The sequence below is a fragment of the Camelus ferus genome, chromosome 16, assembly GCF_009834535.1.
Source record: "Camelus ferus isolate YT-003-E chromosome 16, BCGSAC_Cfer_1.0, whole genome shotgun sequence".
NCBI lineage: Eukaryota > Metazoa > Chordata > Mammalia > Artiodactyla > Camelidae > Camelus > Camelus ferus.
Genome location: NC_045711.1, coordinates 48,206,842 through 48,225,481, shown reverse-complemented (window position 1 = coordinate 48,225,481; position 18,640 = coordinate 48,206,842). Strand labels below are relative to the sequence as shown.

The window sequence follows — 18,640 nt, the reverse complement described above, 5'->3', positions numbered from 1 at the left end:
GGACCTGGAGGACTAGAGCTCCTGTCCAGTCCCACATGCTCCTGCCCAAAGCATGTGTTTGTGTGTGTGTGTGTGGGTCGAGGGCCACAGACATCCAGACCCTCCAGATGAGGGGTTAGCAAACCCAAGGAGACAGGAACTGGGCAGGCCCACAGGCCAAGTGGCTGGTCCACCCACAGTCCACAAGGAGGTGATGACAAAGCTGGCACCGCTGGGACTGGAGCCCAATCTGCCTCACATCATAGTGCTCTTCTCACTGTCTTTTGGTGGAATCAATCCTTCCTTCCCATGTTTATTCATTGAACAAACATTTATTGAGGACCTACTATGTACCAGGCACAAGTCTAAGTGGGAGCCACAGACAATTCAGGACTGCACAGCAAGCTCTCTGATGCAGGAAGCACTGGGTCCTGGGAGAACCTGAAAGAGGGGATCACTGCCTTAACCTGGGGATGTCGGGAGAGGTTTCCTGGAGGAGCGGAGTCTAGAAGACTGGTTAAGAGTTAACCTGAGCAAAGGAGGGGAAGTGTTCAAGGCAAAAGGAATCAGGTGACATGCATGACCCATTCTTGGCACTTTACTAGCAAAGTATGCTCTCAAGGTAGTGGTAAGAGAGGGGCCAGCAGGAGCAGGTCACAGTGGGCCTTGAGTCATGTTAAGGAGTTTTGGCTCTGTCCTGGAGCTGGTGTGCAGAAATTGAAGGATGGTGAGCAGCGATGCAAGATTGCCCTGGCTGTAGTTTGGAGCGTAGACTGGAGGGGGGCCCAGCTTGGAAACAGTTGCAATCCTCTAGGTGAGAAATGAGGAGGGTTCGCCGTGGAATGGGGAAGGAGGCGATGGAAACATCTAGCAGATATGATTGAGAACTCTCGGAAAACGATTGGAGGCGGCCAGTGAGAGAAAAGGAGGCGCCTGGGATGACCGTGGGTGATGGTCTTCCCAGACATAGAGGAAGCAGGTGAAAAAAACAGGTTAGAAGCAGAAATGATATTTAGCTTTGGACAAGGTGGGTTTAAGGTCCCTGTGGGAGGACATCCAAGAGGAGAAGAGCAGAAAACAGCTGAGTGCTTGGTCTGGGGCTCTGCAGAGAACTCCATCTGCAGTGGAGCCTGATATTTTGAATCAAAGGCAGGGATTACTAGCTTCAGTTTACAGATAAAGCTCAGTGAGGTTAAGCAACTTGTCCACAGTTACGCAGCCATTGAGCAAAGACTCAAACTGAGATCTTTGGATTTCAAGTTCTGCGGTGTCCGTGACCCCCAAGTCTTGTGCTAATTCTCCTGCCATGGGATGCCCCAGCTTCTGCAAGGAGAGGGATGCGGAGGAGGAGGAAGCCGGTGTCTGAGTATGTTTCTGTCATCTCTCCATGTGCCTTCTGCCTGAACTTACTTTTGCCCAGAACTTGCAGGCAGGGGCATTTCTAGGTGACTTGAAGATACTGAGAAATGAAGAGAGAGAGATTCTCATCTCTCGGTAACCACAAGCCCTCAACCAACACACGGTAAGCACGTTGGTGGTTGTCAACATGTGAGGATCTCAATAACCACGAAGTCGGCTGGGACTAGGCTCAGAGAGGCTGGTTCTGCTACCACAGCCGCCTCAGGGACTAGGAGCTGAGGCACTGGGGACCCATCCTGTTCAGTATCCCACTCTCCCTCCCTGACCAGCTGCTTCTGTCTTTGCAGTAGGTTCTGCCCCAGTGTGAGCTGAGGTCGGAGAGGCTGAAGGTTTTCACTATCCTAAAAAAAGGGAGCTGAGTTGAGGCCACCAGGGCCTGGGAGGGAGGGGCTGTTCCAGCAAAGTACCCTCAAGAAAAGTCTTGTCTTAGCCTCAATAATCATATCTTCAGAGAAGTGTGCCTTGGTTTCCTTCTAAATCAGGCCTTCCCACCTACTGTCTTTCAGGGGTTTTTTGTTGTTGTTGTTGTTGTTTTGTTTTTTGATTTTTGGTTTTTGATTTTTGGTAAGTGTATTTGTCTCCCTAAATAGATAGCAAGCTCCAGAAGACCCAGACAGGGTCTGTTTTATCTACTTAGCATGCTTCCTAATTCCTGGCTCCCATTCATCAAGTGGATGAATAAATGAATGAGTGCCCCCCCACTAAGATCCAGGCTGTGGGCCTCACAGGAGCTCTTGTCTGTTTACCGAATGTGCTCCAGCTAGCTAGGATGTCACTTTCAATTCTGCAATTTCTGGTGGTAGTGGGGGCAGGATGCACTGAGAGGTTTCTTCCCCAACTCCCCGCCCAGGAAACAGATGGTAAAAATGTTTAAAACATGGCTGTTTCCCTCACACCTTTCTGCACCCCTACCCTACCCTACCCAGGCACATCCCCAGCCCTTTTTTGCCTGGGGCTGAAATGGAATCAGCCCAGATGGGCTCTGATAGTCAATTCTCCTTCCTTCGAACTCTGGGCACCATCCTGGGTGGGATGAAGATTCTGTGTTTAGTGAACTCTTCCGTCTTCTCTCCACAAACTTCCCAGCCTTCCTCAGTCCTCTTCACCTCCTGCTCATACTCCTTTTTTTTTTTTTTAAACACTCGAAACACCATTTCTCGGGCTGTAATTTAACATATGGCCCTTCAATCCAGTAGTACCCACAGGGTGCCAGGCCCGGCCCTGGGCCAGGCAGGGAGCAGGGGGAGCACACTGGTCAACATGACATGACCCGGCCCTCTAGGACTCACAGTTGATTGGCGAAAGCAGACATGCCAGTTACAATCTCAGCATAGAGAGAAGCCCCATTTGGCTGGAGATCCAGGCCAGAGTTTGGGAAGCAGGTGACTTTTATGGCAGACACATTTTCAAGGACTCAGGAACCCACCTTTCTGAGAAGTTGAAAGATATTTGGGTGGAGAACACGCAGAAGCAAAAGCATAGTTGGAAAGAGCTGAGCACGTGTGGGCAGGGACCAGTGGATGCAGAGCCTGTGGGACAACCTGCAAAGGCAGGTGAGGGCTGTTCATGGAAGCTCTTCAATGTCAGGTGAGCAGACTGATCTGAATCCAGTGGGCAATAGGGAACCATTGAAGTTTTATGAGCTGTAGAGTAACAGACTCTGAGCTGTGCTTTAGGAAAGTTAATAGGGCTGTGAGGAGGTTGCCCTGGGTAAAGAGGTGGCAGAAGCAGGGAGAGGAGATACAGGGTCGTTCCCTTGGTGGAGGGGAGCACTGATGGGCTGTAGGAGGGCAGTGGCACTGGGATGGAAGGAGCTGAGTCTCCTGCGTGGTGGCTGGTCTCTCTTAACCGCCCCCTCAGCCTGAGGTTGGTTGCCTTCCCTACTTCTCTTTTTGTCTTCTGTTTTTCCCCAGTTTAAGCAAAGAAGGAAATTCACAAAAACCAAGCGGCTTCCCCTTCCTCTCTCTCCTTCAGCCTGGCTGTCTCTTGGCCCAGGTTCTCCTCTGCTAGGTCTTAGCATCCTGGACTCCTTTGTAAGTTCTCTAGCTGAGAGAGCTCTCTTTTTGCTCCATATTTGTCTTCAGATGTCCCCTCCCCGGGAATCAGAAAGCTGTGCCCAGGCAGTCGATTTATCAGTGAATCATATAAGCAGAGCTCGTTTACTCCTAGAAGTTGCCTATCACCAAAGGGCCTGGAAAAGGAGGGGACACCCTGCCCTTCCTCAAGGAAGCTCACTCTGAGTAGGCCTACAAGACCCACAGTGGTGAAACAGCTTGAGATCTGTTGAGGGTTGGATTGTCTTCCCAGCTCAGAGAGGATCAGTGGGCCCTGCCTGCTTCCCACAGCTAGTACAGAAAGTGGGTGGCCTAGGGTTTTGCTTGTCTAGTGCCCAAGAAATGGTACTTGGAGAAGGGAGAGCTGGCATCCAGTTGTGGGCCCCTGTGCTAGGTCTCCTTGATTTGCGATGGAGACTAGTCCATCCAGAGAACGATGGAGTTTTCTCAGGGCACAGGGAAGCATGTAAAGTCTGGACCCCATTTTCCTTGCACCTCCAGTGCTCTGGACAAGTAGCTTGTTGTCACGGTGATGCCCACAGCGCTCGAGGGGCCAGCGTCCTAGGGGATTCCCACGCCCCTCTGGGGACTTGTGGTGCTTCCGTTACCTCCTAGGCAAAGCTCGCCCGGCCCTCCCCGGGGGGCGGGGCTCCAAGCACCCCGGCTTAACCCGGCCCCCGAAGGCCGTGGAGTCCTGACCCTGTCTGACTCCTGACGCGTTATGGGACAACTGATCGCCAAATTGATGGGCATATTCGGGAAACAGGGTAAGGGGCGCACAGGGCATCAAAGCCACCATTTTGATCCGGCTCCCACCTGAGGGTCCCCGATCTGGAGACTCCTGGGCGGATGCGCTGGGGGACCTTGGGCTCGGAGAGTCCTGCATGGTGGCTCCCCGCCTGCTCCGCAGTTTTCCCTGCCCCCTCTCCGCCTACTCCTCGCGGGTCGCAGGCTTCGGTGCGCCCTGGGGCGCGGGGCTGGGACAGCCTTCTTCCTTTGGCTAAAAGCCGCCTCCTGTTTCCTGCTATTGTGACTTCACGCTCGGCTCTCCCCAGACCCCTTTTCTTGGCAAGTTCTGAGCCCCCCGACCTTTCGCACAGTCGCTTTTCTGGAAATGTGGAGAGAGGAAAGTGGGGCTCAGCTCTCATTTCCACTATCCTAGAGTGGCACAGGTGTCCAGAGCCCGATGGGAAAGAAACCTGTCCTGTTGGCTTTTCTGCGGGGGAAGGGGGCGGGGGAGCAGAAGTAGTACGGTGGGTAGAGGTCCCCCAGCCTGCTGGGAACACTTGTCTCCTTCCTGGGAGGCCTGGTGGGGCACACAGTCCCTTGGGCATCGGATTTAGCCCTAACTCTGTCCTTCTCCCGGATACCTCCAGAGCGCAAGGTTATCATCGTGGGACTAGACAATGCAGGAAAGACCACCATTCTCTACCAGTTGTAAGTGACTCTCGGATGGGGAGAGGGGGCTGGGCCTTTCCAACCAAACTGACAGGCACTTGGACCAATCACCAGAGTCCTTCATTGGGTTCCCGGTTTCCCCTGTAGCAGGAATGACTGGGGGAGTGCTGGTGTGACCTTCCTGGTGTAGTGCTCCCTCAATTCAGTGGCTTATCGGTCTGGCATTCGAATTCGGCTTGGTATGAGCAATCCCACTGCTCCCCGCCATCTACCCCCCAGGCCCTGCCAGACCCGGTTGCGGGCTTGACGCTGTCGGAACGTGCCCGGTGGTCTCCCTGCTCCTCGCTCCCCCTAGCGGCAGGTCTCTCCTTTCTAACTCCTGCACCCAATCCTTGTGTCTTAATTTTCTCTCCCTTCTCCAGACCCAAAAGGAAGAACTGGCTTTGGATCTGGCTGGGCTCTGTAGCTCCTAGGCTAGCAGAGTCTGGCACATGTGCTGGGTAATTATCCATCGGAGCCTTTCCTGATATTCATTCTTTGGAATGGCATCTCTCCCATTTTGGAGCCTCCAGAGTATTTACTCAGGAAAAATTTCCCCTAAAAAGTAATATATGTAATTTTTTTTTAATTAGAAGGAAAGAGAAATTCAAGCAATACAGGCATATATAGTGAAAAGTAAGTTTCCCTCTCATCCTTAACTCCCAGTTTTAGTTCCCAGATTTTCCAGAGGCATTCCCCACATATAAAAACGTGTGTTTTTCTAAGTCACTTTCAAAAAAGCCCCTCTCTGATGGCCCTCATTGTGTCTGTCTCATTTTTCTGATCCCTTGCTACTCAAAATGTGGTCCACAGAGCAGCAGCGATGGCATTATCTGGAAGTTTGTTAGAAATACAAAATGCTGGGCCCCAGCCCAGACCCACTGGATCAGAATCTGCATTTTAGCAAGATGCCCAGGTGATTCAACTGCATATTAAAGTTTGGGGTGACTGCTCTAATAAATCTCTCCTCTCTGGGGTCCAAGCCAGGTAAGGTTTGGTCTCACTCCTGTCTGCAGTCCCTCATGCCCAGCAAAGGCTGGGTCAAGTGGGGCTGAGTTGTTCTGAGTTAGATTCAGCCTGACTTTAAGGTGTGGCCAGAGCTGAGTGAGGACTGGGCTGAGCGCTCATACCCTCTTCTTCCTTCCCAGCCTGACTAATGAGGTGGTCCATACATGTCCCACCATTGGTAGCAACGTGGAAGAGATTGTTCTGCAAAAGACCCACTTCCTCATGTGGGACATAGGGGGACAGGAGGCTCTGCGTTCCACCTGGAACACGTACTACTCCAACACTGAGGTAAGGAGGGTGCTTGGGCTGGAGGAGCTGTGTGATAATTAGTCACTTGACCTCTCTGAGCCTTGGTTCTCCTATTGTGAGATGGAGACCATAATAATGACCTCCCTGAGTTGTTATGAAAATTAAGTAATAAAACAATAGCTGGTGCATACGCATTGAATACAGCTCAATGCCTGTTAAAATTTTTGAATACCCCCTGACAGCCTTCTGTTTGATGCATTGGCTAGGGTAGGCCCTTTGTCTTTCTCTCTCTGGCAGCAGCAGAATCTAGTGGTTTCATTCCTGGAGGGAGAGCTGGTTTCATACTCCAGCACTGCCACTCCTAGGCTGTGTGGCTGAGGGCAAGATACGTCACTCCTCTGACCCTTAGTCTCTTAGTTTGTAAATGGGGATAATAAGCATTCCAGTTCCACAGGGTTGTGGTGAGGCCTGGATGGAGTCATGGTTGCCCAGTACTTGGCATAGCCTCTGGCACACAATCTGAGCTTGTGCTGTGCACACCCTGTGTCTGGATAGAAAAGGGAATTAAAATGGGATGAGGGCAGTGAAGTCTTGAGACTGGACAGTTTGTTTTCTGTGAGGCTCATATCAGAGTGGTGCAGAGGCCAGTGAGGGAGCACAATGGGCAGGAGACACATTCTTTGAAGAGAAAGCCCACCACTCACAGTTCCCCTTTGCTGGCCAGTTCATCATCCTTGTGATTGACAGCACGGACCGGGATCGGCTGCTGACCACTCGGGAAGAGCTGTATAAGATGCTGGCCCATGAGGTAAGCCTTGCAATTGGGAGAGGACTCAGTCATTCGCTGTGTGACCTCAGTCTTCTCACTTAGCCTCTCCGAGCATCATTCCTGATGCCCCAGTCTTGGAGAGCCTCTATCCCAGCAGGCTGAGTAAGGCTAGATTATCCCAGAGGAAGGGCAATAATGCCCTCAGCACAACTGATTACAGAAGCCAGAGTTGCTGGTTTCAGTCCTGACCCCACCTCTCATTCATTGTGGGACCCCAGACAAGTTACTTTGCCTCTCTAATTCACAATTTTCCCAAGTATAAATTGGGGAGGATCATCAAATTTCTACCTCCTGGGACAGTTGGAAAGATTCTATGTGCTGGCTGGGAGGCATTCTATGAGCTGTCAGTGTCATTTGATGTGGTTGCTACTGTTGGGCAGGGCCTCCATCCCCACCGCACCTGGGCATGGGCCTCTCTTGCTGGGAAATCGGGAGAACCAGGAAGGACTCAAGGGGCAGGGGGAAGGGAGGCTAGGTCCCAGCAGGCTGACTGGGGCTGGGCTCCTCTGTCCACAGGCTCTTCGAGATGCTTCCGTCCTGATCTTTGCCAACAAGCAGGACATGAAGGACTCTATGACCACCGTGGAGATCTCCCAATTCCTCACTCTTAGTGCCATCAAAGACCACCCATGGCATATACAGGGCTGCTGTGCCCTCACCGGGGAAGGGTTAGTGACTGTCTCACCTGGCCCAACCAATGGAGCTGACCATCAGAACCTTCTCCTGTCTCTCTCCTGTCAGAATCTGGCTCAGTGTTGGCTGCTGGGTCAAGAGAGCAGAGCACCCACCCCTGGTTAAGATGCTTTGGGGAAGCGGTGAGCAAGACAGGGTCCCTGCCCTCAAGGGGCTTGTTCTAGTTGAGAGAGAGGTAACACCCCCCACCTCAACACAAACATTTTAGGTTCTGATGAGTGCTGTGAAGAAAGTGAAACTGGACCACAGGGACCGGTTTGATTTAGCTCTGGTGGTGGGGGACAGCCAGTACGAGGAGGTGACTTTTGAGCTGAGACCTGAACGAAGAGACAGCCATGGGAAGACCCGGGGCACAAGCCTTCCAAGCAGAAATCACTGACTCTTTCTGACCTCAAGTTTCCTTATCTGTAAAGAGGAGGGTGATGAGTCGGGAGGGTATAGCTCAGCATGCTGGAGGTCCTGGGTTCAATCCCCAGTACCTCCATTATAAATAAATAAATCTAATTGCCTCTCCCTAAAATAAATAAATTATATTAATTGTACTGAAATAAAATTAATGTAATTTAAAAAAAGAGGAGAGTGATTAGAACTGTTCCCTCCCAGAATTTCTGCAGAGAATGAATGGTACCATTTATTTCACTTTCATTGAGCGTATCCTCCCTGTCAGTCCTCCAAGGTCCTCCATATCCGTGGGTTCCACATCCTCAGTTTCAGCAAAAATTCCAGAAAGTTCCAAAAAGCCAAGTTTGAATTTGCCACGTGTCAGCAATGATTTATATAGCATTTACATCGTATTAGGTATTATAAGTAATCTAGATTTAAAGTATATGGGAGTATGTCCCTCAGTTATATGCAAATACACACCATTTTATATAAGGGACTTGAGCATCTGAGAATTTGGGTACCCACGGGGATCCTGGAACTAATCCCCCATGGAGACAGAGAAATGACTATACCTTGTGCCAGGCACTGTTCTAGGCACTTGAGAAACAGCGGTGAACAAAACAGACAAAAGTCTGCCCTCATGGAGCTTGCTTTCCAGTGGGGTGGGCGGAACAGACAATAAACAATAAAAAATAAGAAAAATATATAGTAAGTTAAAAAGTGGTAAGTGTAAAGGGGAAAAATCAGTCGGAAAGGGAAGTTGGATGTATGTAGGGGGAATATTGCAATTTTAGATGGCATCCAGGGAGGGGCTGCTGAGAAGGTAGCTGCTCATTAAACACCTGCAGGTGTGAAGGAGCTAGGTCACGGGCACAAAGAAAGGACCTTGAATCAGGCCTGGAGAATTCCCTTTCCTCTTACCTTTCAAATGGAATCACAGCACGCTGAGGGCCTGGGTGCCCAGTTGAAGAAGAGAGGACTTTAGGCAGGTCGGCCCAAGGAACCACACATTTCTGGCAGTGTCCTGGATCGGGAGGGATCCCCCACTCCACAAACTCCTGGATCAGGAGGGACCCCCCACCCCACCCCACAAACCCACAGTCAGTTCAATTCAATCAGTGTTTCCAAAGTAACCCCCATGTGCCATACAGTCATGACCAAGACCCCGCTCTTGCTTGGGAGTTGCTCACAGTCTAATGGGAGCACTTGCTTGTGGAGCATCTTCTCAGGCCTTTGAAGCCACCCTGGCACTGACCCAGGGATGGAGTTGGTGGGAAGGGGCACTGGAGCCTTGTCTAGAGACATCGCTAAGGTAGGGCTCCTGGCCTCTTCCTCAAAGAAGCCCTCCCTGACTCCCAGACATCCAGAAATCTCTGTACATCCCCTTTCTAACCTTTATCACAGCATGTAGTTAGAGAATTATTTGTTGATCATTTGTTTAATATCTATTTGCTAGACTGTAAGCCCTGGAGGGCATGTCTGTTTTTTCACCAGCACAGTACCTGATGCATAGTAGGTTCACAGTCGGTTTATATTTGTTAACTGAATCTAAATTTGGATGTAAATTTGGTGGCTCCCTCATCAGCTCTGGGCAGGGGCTGGAGGCTGGGAAGGCCATTATCCTCATGGGATATGCTGATCCTTTCCTGTTCCTCCCTCCCTGCAGGCTGCCTGCTGGGCTCCAGTGGATGCAATCTCGGGCCACTGCCAACTGATTTCCCAGATGGAGGCCAACCAGAAACTCTGAGGGTTTTGCATGGACTATGTGGGTGGAAAACCTATGACTATTATTTTTCTGTGGTTCTCTGGGGGGACCAGTGGCAGCTACGGACAGTGAGATTGCCACCGTCCACCCCCCACCCCCACTGAGGAGCTAGACTGAACACCCTGAATTGCTGCAGACAGGAGAGCAGGGAAAGCTGCCCTTCACTCCATGGAAGCAGGTATCCTTCCTGGAGACCCCAGGGAAACTGTTGTATGTGTTGGGGGATTAGGAAGTGGAGCTCCCTCCCCTCAGTCCTCAATCTCTGTAGGAAAAGTGGAGGACAGAGGAAGAGATCCCTGGAATTGTTGTTTATTTCCTAGAACACTTCCCCTAACCCCCTAACCCCCACCCCAGCTTTCTGGCCCTTCAGCCATCTTTGTCCCATACCCTTTGGGCAAAGGAGATTCCAGAAAGTTGAAGGAATAGACTCAGGGAAAGGAGGGGAGAGCCAAAAGCTGGAAGGGGAGGGGGAGGAGGACAGGACACCCCAGACAGGGACCCTCACACTGCAGGGAGTGCTACTTCTTCCTCATCCTCCCATTCCGTCTGAGATGCTGGCTCTGACCACAGCTTTTGAGTTTTAAGCCACCCCTTCACTCCCAGTGTCCTTCCCAATGTGAATCCCATTCCTCCCAAATGTCCCAGATTCCTGTAGCATTTGCTCATCTTGTCTTTTTGTAATGATTTTTTTCACGTTGCATTAGGATTTTTATGAAGGTGTAATAAATGCCATTGAAAACCTCACTTCTGCCTGCCCCTTCTGCCTGTGCCTCAAACTGGCTTTTGGTTTTCGTGCAAAGCTCTCAGGCAGGGGGAATCCACCTTGAAAAATGGAGGGGGGCTGCCTCAAGGGTCTATGTGGCTAGGGGACTGGCTCTTTGGCCCTTACTTTCCAGGACTTGGAGCTCTGGACTCTGCCTGGGCCTACAGGAAGGAGTGGTTTGATGCTAAGTCACCGAGTAAAGGAGTAGGTGCCCCTAAGAGAGAGAAAAACCCAGGAGTCCCATCTAGGTAAAGCTGGAAACAGGATGGAAACCCAGGCTGCCCATCTGTGTACAGGGAGTAGTGCTGTTACCCCAGAAGACCTGGAATAATCCTGAGGTCACTGAACCTCCCAAGTCAGGTAGTGGACACCTCTGTGAGAGTCTGGACACACATATAAGAAGCCCAGGATTTCTTAAACTTGTGATTTCCATAAGGCATGATTTGGAGGAAGAACTCAGGAATTCTAAACACCCCTACTCGGATTCTACGTTCTTTCCATTAGATTACCTTCCAACCGAAATAATAGATGAAAGGTATTAGTCCCTTATTCCATGGAAACTTACTCTAACCGACCAGCCAGGACGTGGCGGGGGTATAGCTCAGTGGTAGAGCATTTGACTGCAGATCAAGAGGTCCCCGGTTCAAATCCGGGTGCCCCCTCTTTACCGTAGACTTTTCGCGTTTTCTTAGTCAAGCAGTCCACCTACGGAAGGTCTCATAGGAGAAAATGAAACGATCCTTGGGCACTGCGTGACCTCTTTTGCGAGCGGGTGAGAGAGGAGGTCCGGGCCCTGCCAGACCACGCCTCCAGCCTCTTGATGGATTGTACAGTCGGCCCATTCTCGTAACGGTAGGGCGGAGGCGAGAGCACCCCCAGGTCGGCCTGCCCGGGGACTTCGACTGCTGTCCGGAGGAAAGGAGTTTCTAAGGGCTGGGGAAGCAAGGCATGGAGGAGTCCGCGTGAGCGTGTAGGAGGGAGACATAGGCACCTAGAGAAACGCTACGGGGACTTTTGCAGGACGGAAGGGAACCTGGGCCCTGAAGTGAGAAATCTCGAGGGACTTTCCCTCCCACATTCTCAAACTGCATTTTTCTTAATCATTAGAATTCCTTAGTTACAGAGCTTCAGGAAACAAACCCTGCGTCCAGATGAATAATCACTTGAGATTTATATCCTTTCTATTTCTTGTAAACGTTGAACATCTGTTCCTGAGCACATCAGGGCGCCTGCGCCGGATAGCACTAAGAAGTCACCGGCGCAAGATCGCCGGCAGAGGGGGTATAGCTCAGTGGTAGAGCATTTGACTGCAGATCAAGAGGTCCCCGGTTCAAATCCGGGTGCCCCCTTGTTTTCCCTTTTAGGGCATGAAATTTCGCGTCTAGAGCAACATCTTTCTTTAAAAGCTTTTTCTTTTTGCTTCCATAATTTTATGTTGACATTTCCTTCGCCACCTCTATTTTGGGCAAATAAGGAGCGGTGAGCGAGTACAAAACACGGGAATTCTAGAGCAATGCCTCTCAACATGTGGTACTGGAAACAGCACCACCACCTGGGAACGTGTTAGAAATGCGGATTCTCGGCCCCATTTAAGAACTACTGAATTAGCACAGGGAACTATGCTCAATATCTTAGAATAATCTTTAATGGAAAAAAATATGAAAACGAATATATGTATGTATATTCAAGACTGGGACATTGTGCTGTACACCAGCAATTGACACATTGTAAGTTAAATTCAGTTAAAAGAAAACTACTGAATTAGAAACTTGGGGGTGGCCGCCAGAAATTCCCGTTGTAATAAGCCCTCCAGATGATTCTGATACACATTCATGTTCTAGAGGCTTACATATTTAAAAATTTACATGTCATTTGCTTCTAATTATTTCCAAGTTGTTTTTTCAGCCTGAGTCCTTATAAGAGATCTTTTAAAGCAGATCGTGGGGCACAGGTGAATGTACAAAGAAATCGGTGCCGGAGCTAGAATTCCGTCCTGGGACCTCTCGGAAGGTAGGGGCGAAGAGAGGTGAACCCGCCTGACTCTAGCGGGAGGTCGTGGGCAGTGCGAAGGAGGTGGGTCCGGAAAAGTGAGCGAAAACAGAAAAGCGTGAGCGTTGGGTCTCGTCATGTGGCCACTAGAGGGCAGCAAGAAGCCGTAGCTGGAAGAAGCAGTCTTATCCTCAGAGTCGGCAAAATCAGAATTTAAATTAGACAACAAGAAGAACTTACAGAAACGCCTTGCTTTGTTCCATGGTAAGTGAGTGGAGCGCTTAGGTCTGGATAAGGTCGTTTCTGGGACCCTAGGTCCTGAAGAAGGAGGAACTGGGATTCTGAACGATTAGAGAATCTTCAGGTCTTGTTTCCTTCTCAGGTCACCTCTTTGGCCTCAGTGCCAGGGAACCTGCCTCTCCACACTGTTCCTTCTCCTGTCCCCAGGCATACCGTCTTCTTGAGGGGCGGGGGGATTCCCTCAATGGCGCTTGTCTCTGCGTTTTCCAGCCCCTACACCCCAGCCCCGTATATGTCAGGGTGCCCCTGACCCCTCAGTCTCCCACCATCCAGTGCTCCAGCTCCTCGCCATCGCACGAAGTAGGTCGGGGAGGGAAGAGGCACGAAAGTGTCCTGACCTGATTCCCTGCTGTCTATTAACTCGTCTAAATTGCGGGTATTTTTATTCTGTTCCGGTAGGGGAAAAAAAAAGTATTCTATCCCCAGAGCCTTTTAAAAGGTGGTGGCAGGTGGGGTGAGACGTTTTCTTGCTCTGGTGCTGGCTTTGAAGATTGACTGGGTCGGGCCCTGAGGAAGCCTTAAGTCCCCAGAGAGGAGGGTGGCCTCGGTTACCTTCTGTGGGTGGGGAGAGGTCCAGGTTATTTCAAAGTATGGGTGAGCCAGGCCCCCTCCACCCTCCATGTCTGCTGGCGGGGAGGGCAAGACGTTGTTGGCACTGGGGGGATGGGGATGGGATAAAGCGCAGGGGAGCCATGGGAGGGGGTGGAATTCAGGCCTCTGCTGTAAGGGGAGATCCCTGGGGTGGGGGTGGGCATCAGAAATCCACACAACTCTGAGGAACAGCTCAGAAAGTCGGGAAGCCTAGTGGGGCTGGGTCGGGGGTGAATGGTAGGGGCCCATGGTCTGAGGAAGGGGCGCTGATCGCTTCCTGGGTTCTGGCCCCTCGAACCGTCTATCCACTGCTTTCCCCCGGGGAGTGGAGTAGGGAAAGGGAGGCAGGAGTTAAGGTGCGCTGTAGGGGCAGCTGACACTCTTCCGGGGTTCTCCCAGCCCAAGGGTACCCCCGAGTGGTCCCCTCCGCCGCCCGCAGGGGCCCCCCCACCCCCGCCCTGGGAGCGGCCGCAGGAGCTCTCTGGGAGCGCTCGGGCAGGGCGGGGAGGGCTCGGGGAAGACTCGGGGCGAGCTCCGGAGGCGCCGCGCCCCCCCCGCCCCGCCCCCTCCCCCGTCCCCGCTCCGGGAGGCCGCTCAGCTCGCTCGCCGCCCGCTGGCGCTCCGCCGCTCTCGCCGCTCGTCCGCCCCGCGCTCCGCCGCCCACCCCTCCGCCCGCCAGCCCCGGGGACCGCGCCGCCCGAGCCCGGGCCGGGGCAGCAGCAGGCCGGGGGCGGGTCCTGGCCCCCGCCATGCGGGCCGAGCTCTGGCTCCTCGTGCTGGTGCTCAGGGAGGCTGCCCGGGCGCTAAGCCCCGAGCCCGGAGCAGGTAGGACTGGCTGGAGTTGGCCGGGGTGGGCCGGGAGCGGGGAGCGGCAGGCAGGCAGGCGTGGGCATGGGCTGGTACCCGCAGGCTGGGGATGTCCGGAATGCGGAGATGGGGGAAGTCCGCGGGAGGCCAGGAGCCCTGTGGACTGTGGCAGGTGGACAGGGACCCCACTTTCCTAAACATTCAGGGTGTAGGAGTGAGGGTGGAGGCATCAGACACTGATGCCCCATCTTTCCTTCCCTCTTGGAAGGACACTGGAGGGACCTCAATAGAGGGGGATCCATAGGCAGTGGGCTCTGGCCCCAAAGGGAACAGTTGGAGAGTCAGAGGGACCCCTGGTCACACCGGGTGAGGCTGAAATCTGATGAGATGCGGGACTGGGGTGTCTCCTGCCCTAGCTTTGCCTCCTATTTCTCTTTCCTGCCCCTACTCCCAAGCTGAGCCTGGCTGGGGGCTGGGTGGGAAAACCAGGGGCATGGAGAAGACCTAGCATTTCTCCTCCAAGGAAAGTAAGGGCCTAACGCCTTCCTCTCTCTATTTTGTACTTGGAGAGCAGCCCTGGACCCAGAAAGAAGCAACTTGCTGCTCTCTTGACACCCCCAGCCTCCAGGGTCCTCCTGTGACTCCAGCTCTGCCCTGGTGGTCCTTGGCCTTCAGTTGCTCTGGCCCTAGATGGGGATGGGAGGGGTGTTTCCTATCCTGCGCACTCCTCCTACAGCAGTTCTCTACAATTGGCTCTCCTACCTGGAAGTCCTTTCTGAGATCTACCCTGAGTCCTTCCTTTATAAAAGGAGAACCATTTTTCAACAAGTAATTTTACATTCTCCTCTTTTCTCCTCATGTACCCAGACCTTTTCAGGGGTTGGAGAGGTGGGTAATTGCAGCCAAGCCCCTTGACGGAGAGAATTGGGAAGACAGAGCTCTAGGCCTCACTGGCATAGCTGTCCCTCGGATGGGATGGAGCAGGTGGAGGGTGCTGGTGAGAGGGGTGCTGTGGTCGGGCTGCTGTGTCTCAGGGGTGTGCTAGCATCAGGCAAAGCATCTTTGACAGCGTTCTTCATTTTAATGGTCCCTGAATGTAGCTGAGACAGGTCTGGGTCCCTGTTGAGGAGGAGGTTGTGGTCAGAGGGCAGTGGAAGCTGATGTGACAAGATGCACACCAGAGAGACTACACAGAGAGTGGCCAGAGACTTGGCCTCTAGTCCCAGCATCTCACTTGCTGTGTGACCTTGAACAAGTTACTTTCCTTCTCTGGGTCTATTTCCTCACTTATAAAGTGAGGCTGTGGGCAAAATCTTTGACTCTTGGTGGTGGGATTATGAGAGATCTTTTTTGTTTTTTTAAGATTATCTTTCCTTTTCAGATTTGTTACTATGTGTATGGAGTAATTGAAAATGTAAAAAATATTAGTATAAAAAGGAATAGGTTGGACAGGTCAACTTTGGAGGTCCTTTGCAGCCCCAGCCTGTGGGAACTTCTGACCTCAGAATGTACCTGGGTTGCTGAGGGAGGGCTCTGAACCTGACTGAGTTGGGAGAACCATGGAGAGGGTTGGGAAAGGGGGCATTGGTAGGAGCAAGGATGTGCTGGGGGATGGTGGCCAGACCCAGGCCTGGCTGAGGACTGCCTCTTCAGAGTTGGGTTGGAATAGTAGATTCCTGGGGAAGCCAAAAAGAGGAGGCCGGTAGAGACTTGAATCACATCTCTAAGTAGAGGACATCCTGTCTTCTTGCTTTTGACCGGGAGTCAGCCAGGAGAAATGGACTTTCTCTGCAGCAGGAGAGGTTGGTTAGACCTAAAGAAGCTTCAGGAAGCCAGAGGGGGAAGCTGTTGACTTTCAGTTCAGGGCTTTTTTCTCCAGGCCAGGCCAGATTTGAGGGGGACCCTGTGTGGGGGTATCTTCTGGGGAGAAGAGATGTGGGGGTGGGACATTCCGGGGAGGGCTGCCAAAGAGGAATAGCCTGGCTCCCATCGGTGCTGGAGCCCTGGTGACCAGTGAAAGGGCAGATGGGAGCTGGACCAGAAGGGTGCCACCATCCAGCCCCAGGGCTCCAAGTCCTCTGGGCTGTGGTGGGTGGCAGGGAGGGGCTCAGAAAGGAGCTAAGATCTCCCCTCCCTCTCCATGAATTGGCTTGTTTAGTGGAGACTTGGAACTTCATTTATCATTAGAACAGGAACAGGAGAAAGATGAGTGACCCAAAGACATCGTCAGGTGGTGGAGGAGACCAGCAGAGGCTGACAGACAGACAGATGGACAGACAGGAAGATACTGGAGTGCACAGGGGCAGTGGGGCCAGGGGCACTGAGGGTCTGGTCCAGAAGTGACTAAAGCAGACAGAGAAGGAAAAGGCAGCTCCAGATGACGTCCTGGCCTGAAAGTCAGGAGACCAGGCCCAGCATTAACCCCTGGTGACCCTGAAAACTTCCTCCTTTCTCTGAGCCTTGGTTATCCCATCTATAAAATGGGCTTTGGACCAGATTGCCTCTAGGGCCCCTGGTATCCATGACTCTGCTTCCAGCCTCCTCCTTGCCCACCAGGGAGCTCCAAACAAACCAAGACTAAAATCCAAACTTCTCACGGTGGCCGTCGGACGGCCCATCCCCGCCCCCACTCCTGTTCTCACTCTGCCAAGGTCGGTCCCCCAACACACGGGCTCTGCCACCTCGGATCTTCGGGGAATTAAGTTCTCTTCATCCAGGTCTTTGTCAGCTCAAGGGCCACCTCTCAGAGACGCTCACCCTGATGGTTCTGTCCAGTGTAGCAACCACCCCACCCTTTTCCTCCGTGTGTTTCCTTCATAGCCCGTCTCACTGGTCTGATCTGCCACGTCATTTGTTTAGTGTGTGTCTTTCCCAACTAGACTCTTCATAGACACAGGGGTTGTGTCTGCCTGTTCACTGCTGCTGCCCCAGCACTGTGCCTGGCACACAGCAGGGTCTCAATAAACGTGTATTAAATGAGTGAATGAATCAGAGGGGATCACAGACCCCAGACTGTCCCTTTGAAAGAAACTCAAATTCTTCTTTTCTCCTTTCGGCTCCACTTTTCTTTTGAGCTACCGGCCATCCCTCCCTGTCCCTTCCTCATGCCTCCCTCACTCTCCCCAGATCAGGGTCCTCAGTGGGCTCCTGCCTGCCAGCAGGAGGGGAGAGGGTACAGCTGGGGGGCTTTGTAACTGAGAAGCAGGATTTCAGCTTAGAGTCTGGAGCCCTTCCTGGGCCGCTCAGAAAGTCAGTCCTCTTGTGAAACCCCTGGAAGGCAGGTATACTTTGCTGGGTGTGTTTGTGCAAATTATTTTGTTAAATGCTCAAACTGACTTGCCAAGTGTAGGTTGTATTATTCCCATTTTACAGATGGGGAAACTGAGGCGTAGTGAGACTATGCAATTTATCTAACATTGTAGTCAGTAAGCAGTCAATTCAGGGTTCATTATCGAGCTTGTCTGACTTCAAATCTGCGCTTTTATTGTGTGATACTTCAGTGAGGATTTCTGGTGAGGCTGTGCCCCAAGGGAAGGATCTTCTCAGGCCTGTGGGTCTCAGATACTCAAGACATTTAAAGATGCCTGCCTTCCGTCCTTCTATCTGCTTGATGAGCTCTGCATCAGGCATCTGAGCCTGTGGTTGCACAGGGTGCATTGCTGTGTTGGCATCAGGGCTGAGACTGCGCAGGTAGCATTTAGGGGGCAGGGGAGAATGTCAGAGGAGACTCTGGGAAGAAGTGACATCTCATGTGACTTGAAGGATGCGCAGGAGTTCATCAGGAGAGTGATTTATTTATGGTCCTGGAGACAGCTTTAGGGAGACAGGAGGCTGGAGAAGCCAGCAGGGATCTGGTCACAAAAGGCCTCAGATGCTGAATGGAGGAGCTGGGCTTTTAGCCCAGGAGTCATGGTGAGAGGGAAGCATGAGGGAGATAAAATGAAGTTTGTCCTCTGGACAAAATGCTCCGGCAGGCATGTGGGAGACTAGCCCAAGGGCATTAAGGGTGGAAGCTGAAGTAGCCATCAGGAAAGAGGCAGTGGTGGCCGGGACTGAGCCATGGCCATGGGGCTGGACTGGCAAACTCAGGTGATGGTTAGGATGAAAGTGGCTTGGCCCAGGCACGGAGGTGGCATGACCAGGCCTCCTAAATCAGCCCATTGCTTTTTGCCCTGGATCAGACAGTGGCACGTGAAGAGGGCTGGGGCACTACCACTGGGCCATCCCCTTGCATCCCGGGGGGTACAGTCTGCCAGGGCAGCTCCAAACATCCAGCCCTGGGGATGCCGCTGCACCTCAGGGAACAGCCTGCCTTTGTCCATCTCCTCTGCTTGCACTTTCTGTGGTCTGAGCAGAGCCTGAAGCCAGCCTGC

The 18,640-nt window shown here is 52.4% G+C and overlaps 2 protein-coding genes and 2 non-coding genes across 6 annotated transcripts in view; all 4 read left to right on the top strand.

Annotated features, from left to right (window-relative positions):
- The first annotated feature begins 4,054 nt into the window (after positions 1 to 4,054).
- ARL5C (ADP ribosylation factor like GTPase 5C) lies at positions 4,055 to 10,561 on the top strand. 2 transcript variants are annotated; one of them, XM_006176369.3, is made up of 6 exons: positions 4,077 to 4,219; positions 4,829 to 4,889; positions 6,038 to 6,185; positions 6,871 to 6,954; positions 7,492 to 7,643; positions 9,719 to 10,561. In XM_006176369.3, the coding sequence occupies exons 1-6, from the start codon at positions 4,174 to 4,176 to the stop codon at positions 9,765 to 9,767; spliced, it is 540 nt and encodes a 179-aa protein (XP_006176431.1). In that variant the 5' UTR covers positions 4,077 to 4,173; the 3' UTR covers positions 9,768 to 10,561. The 2 variants fall into 2 exon arrangements, with proteins under 2 accessions (XP_014407566.1, XP_006176431.1); XM_014552080.2 differs by lacking the exon at positions 9,719 to 10,561 and having other exon boundaries at positions 4,055 to 4,219; positions 7,492 to 9,439.
- Positions 10,562 to 11,170: 609 nt separating this feature from the next.
- On the top strand, positions 11,171 to 11,242 carry TRNAC-GCA. The gene has a single exon. It is a non-coding gene; the product is annotated as a tRNA-Cys (tRNA).
- Positions 11,243 to 11,857: 615 nt separating this feature from the next.
- On the top strand, positions 11,858 to 11,929 carry TRNAC-GCA. Its single transcript has one exon. It is a non-coding gene; the product is annotated as a tRNA-Cys (tRNA).
- A 2,043-nt stretch (positions 11,930 to 13,972) lies between these two features.
- The window catches only part of PLXDC1 (plexin domain containing 1), a 71,361-nt gene continuing 66,693 nt past the window's right edge, over positions 13,973 to 18,640 (top strand). Inside the window, exon 1 of one of the 2 annotated variants that reach the window (XM_032457903.1) lies at positions 13,973 to 14,285. In XM_032457903.1, coding sequence (XP_032313794.1) covers positions 14,210 to 14,285 — 76 coding nt within the window. In that variant the 5' untranslated portion in view covers positions 13,973 to 14,209. The remainder of the gene's footprint in view (positions 14,286 to 18,640) is intronic. The other variant, XM_006176370.3, reaches the window with a different exon arrangement.

Bases quoted from the DNA above. Each gene is read 5' to 3' on its own strand.
- ARL5C (XM_014552080.2), top strand. From the start codon at position 4,174: ATGGGACAACTGATCGCCAAATTGATGGGCATATTCGGGAAACAGG. The intron at 4,890-6,037 runs GTAAGTGACTCT...CTTCCTTCCCAG, and splicing joins ACCACCATTCTCTACCAGTT to CCTGACTAATGAGGTGGTCC. The intron at 6,955-7,491 runs GTAAGCCTTGCA...CTCTGTCCACAG, and splicing joins ATAAGATGCTGGCCCATGAG to GCTCTTCGAGATGCTTCCGT.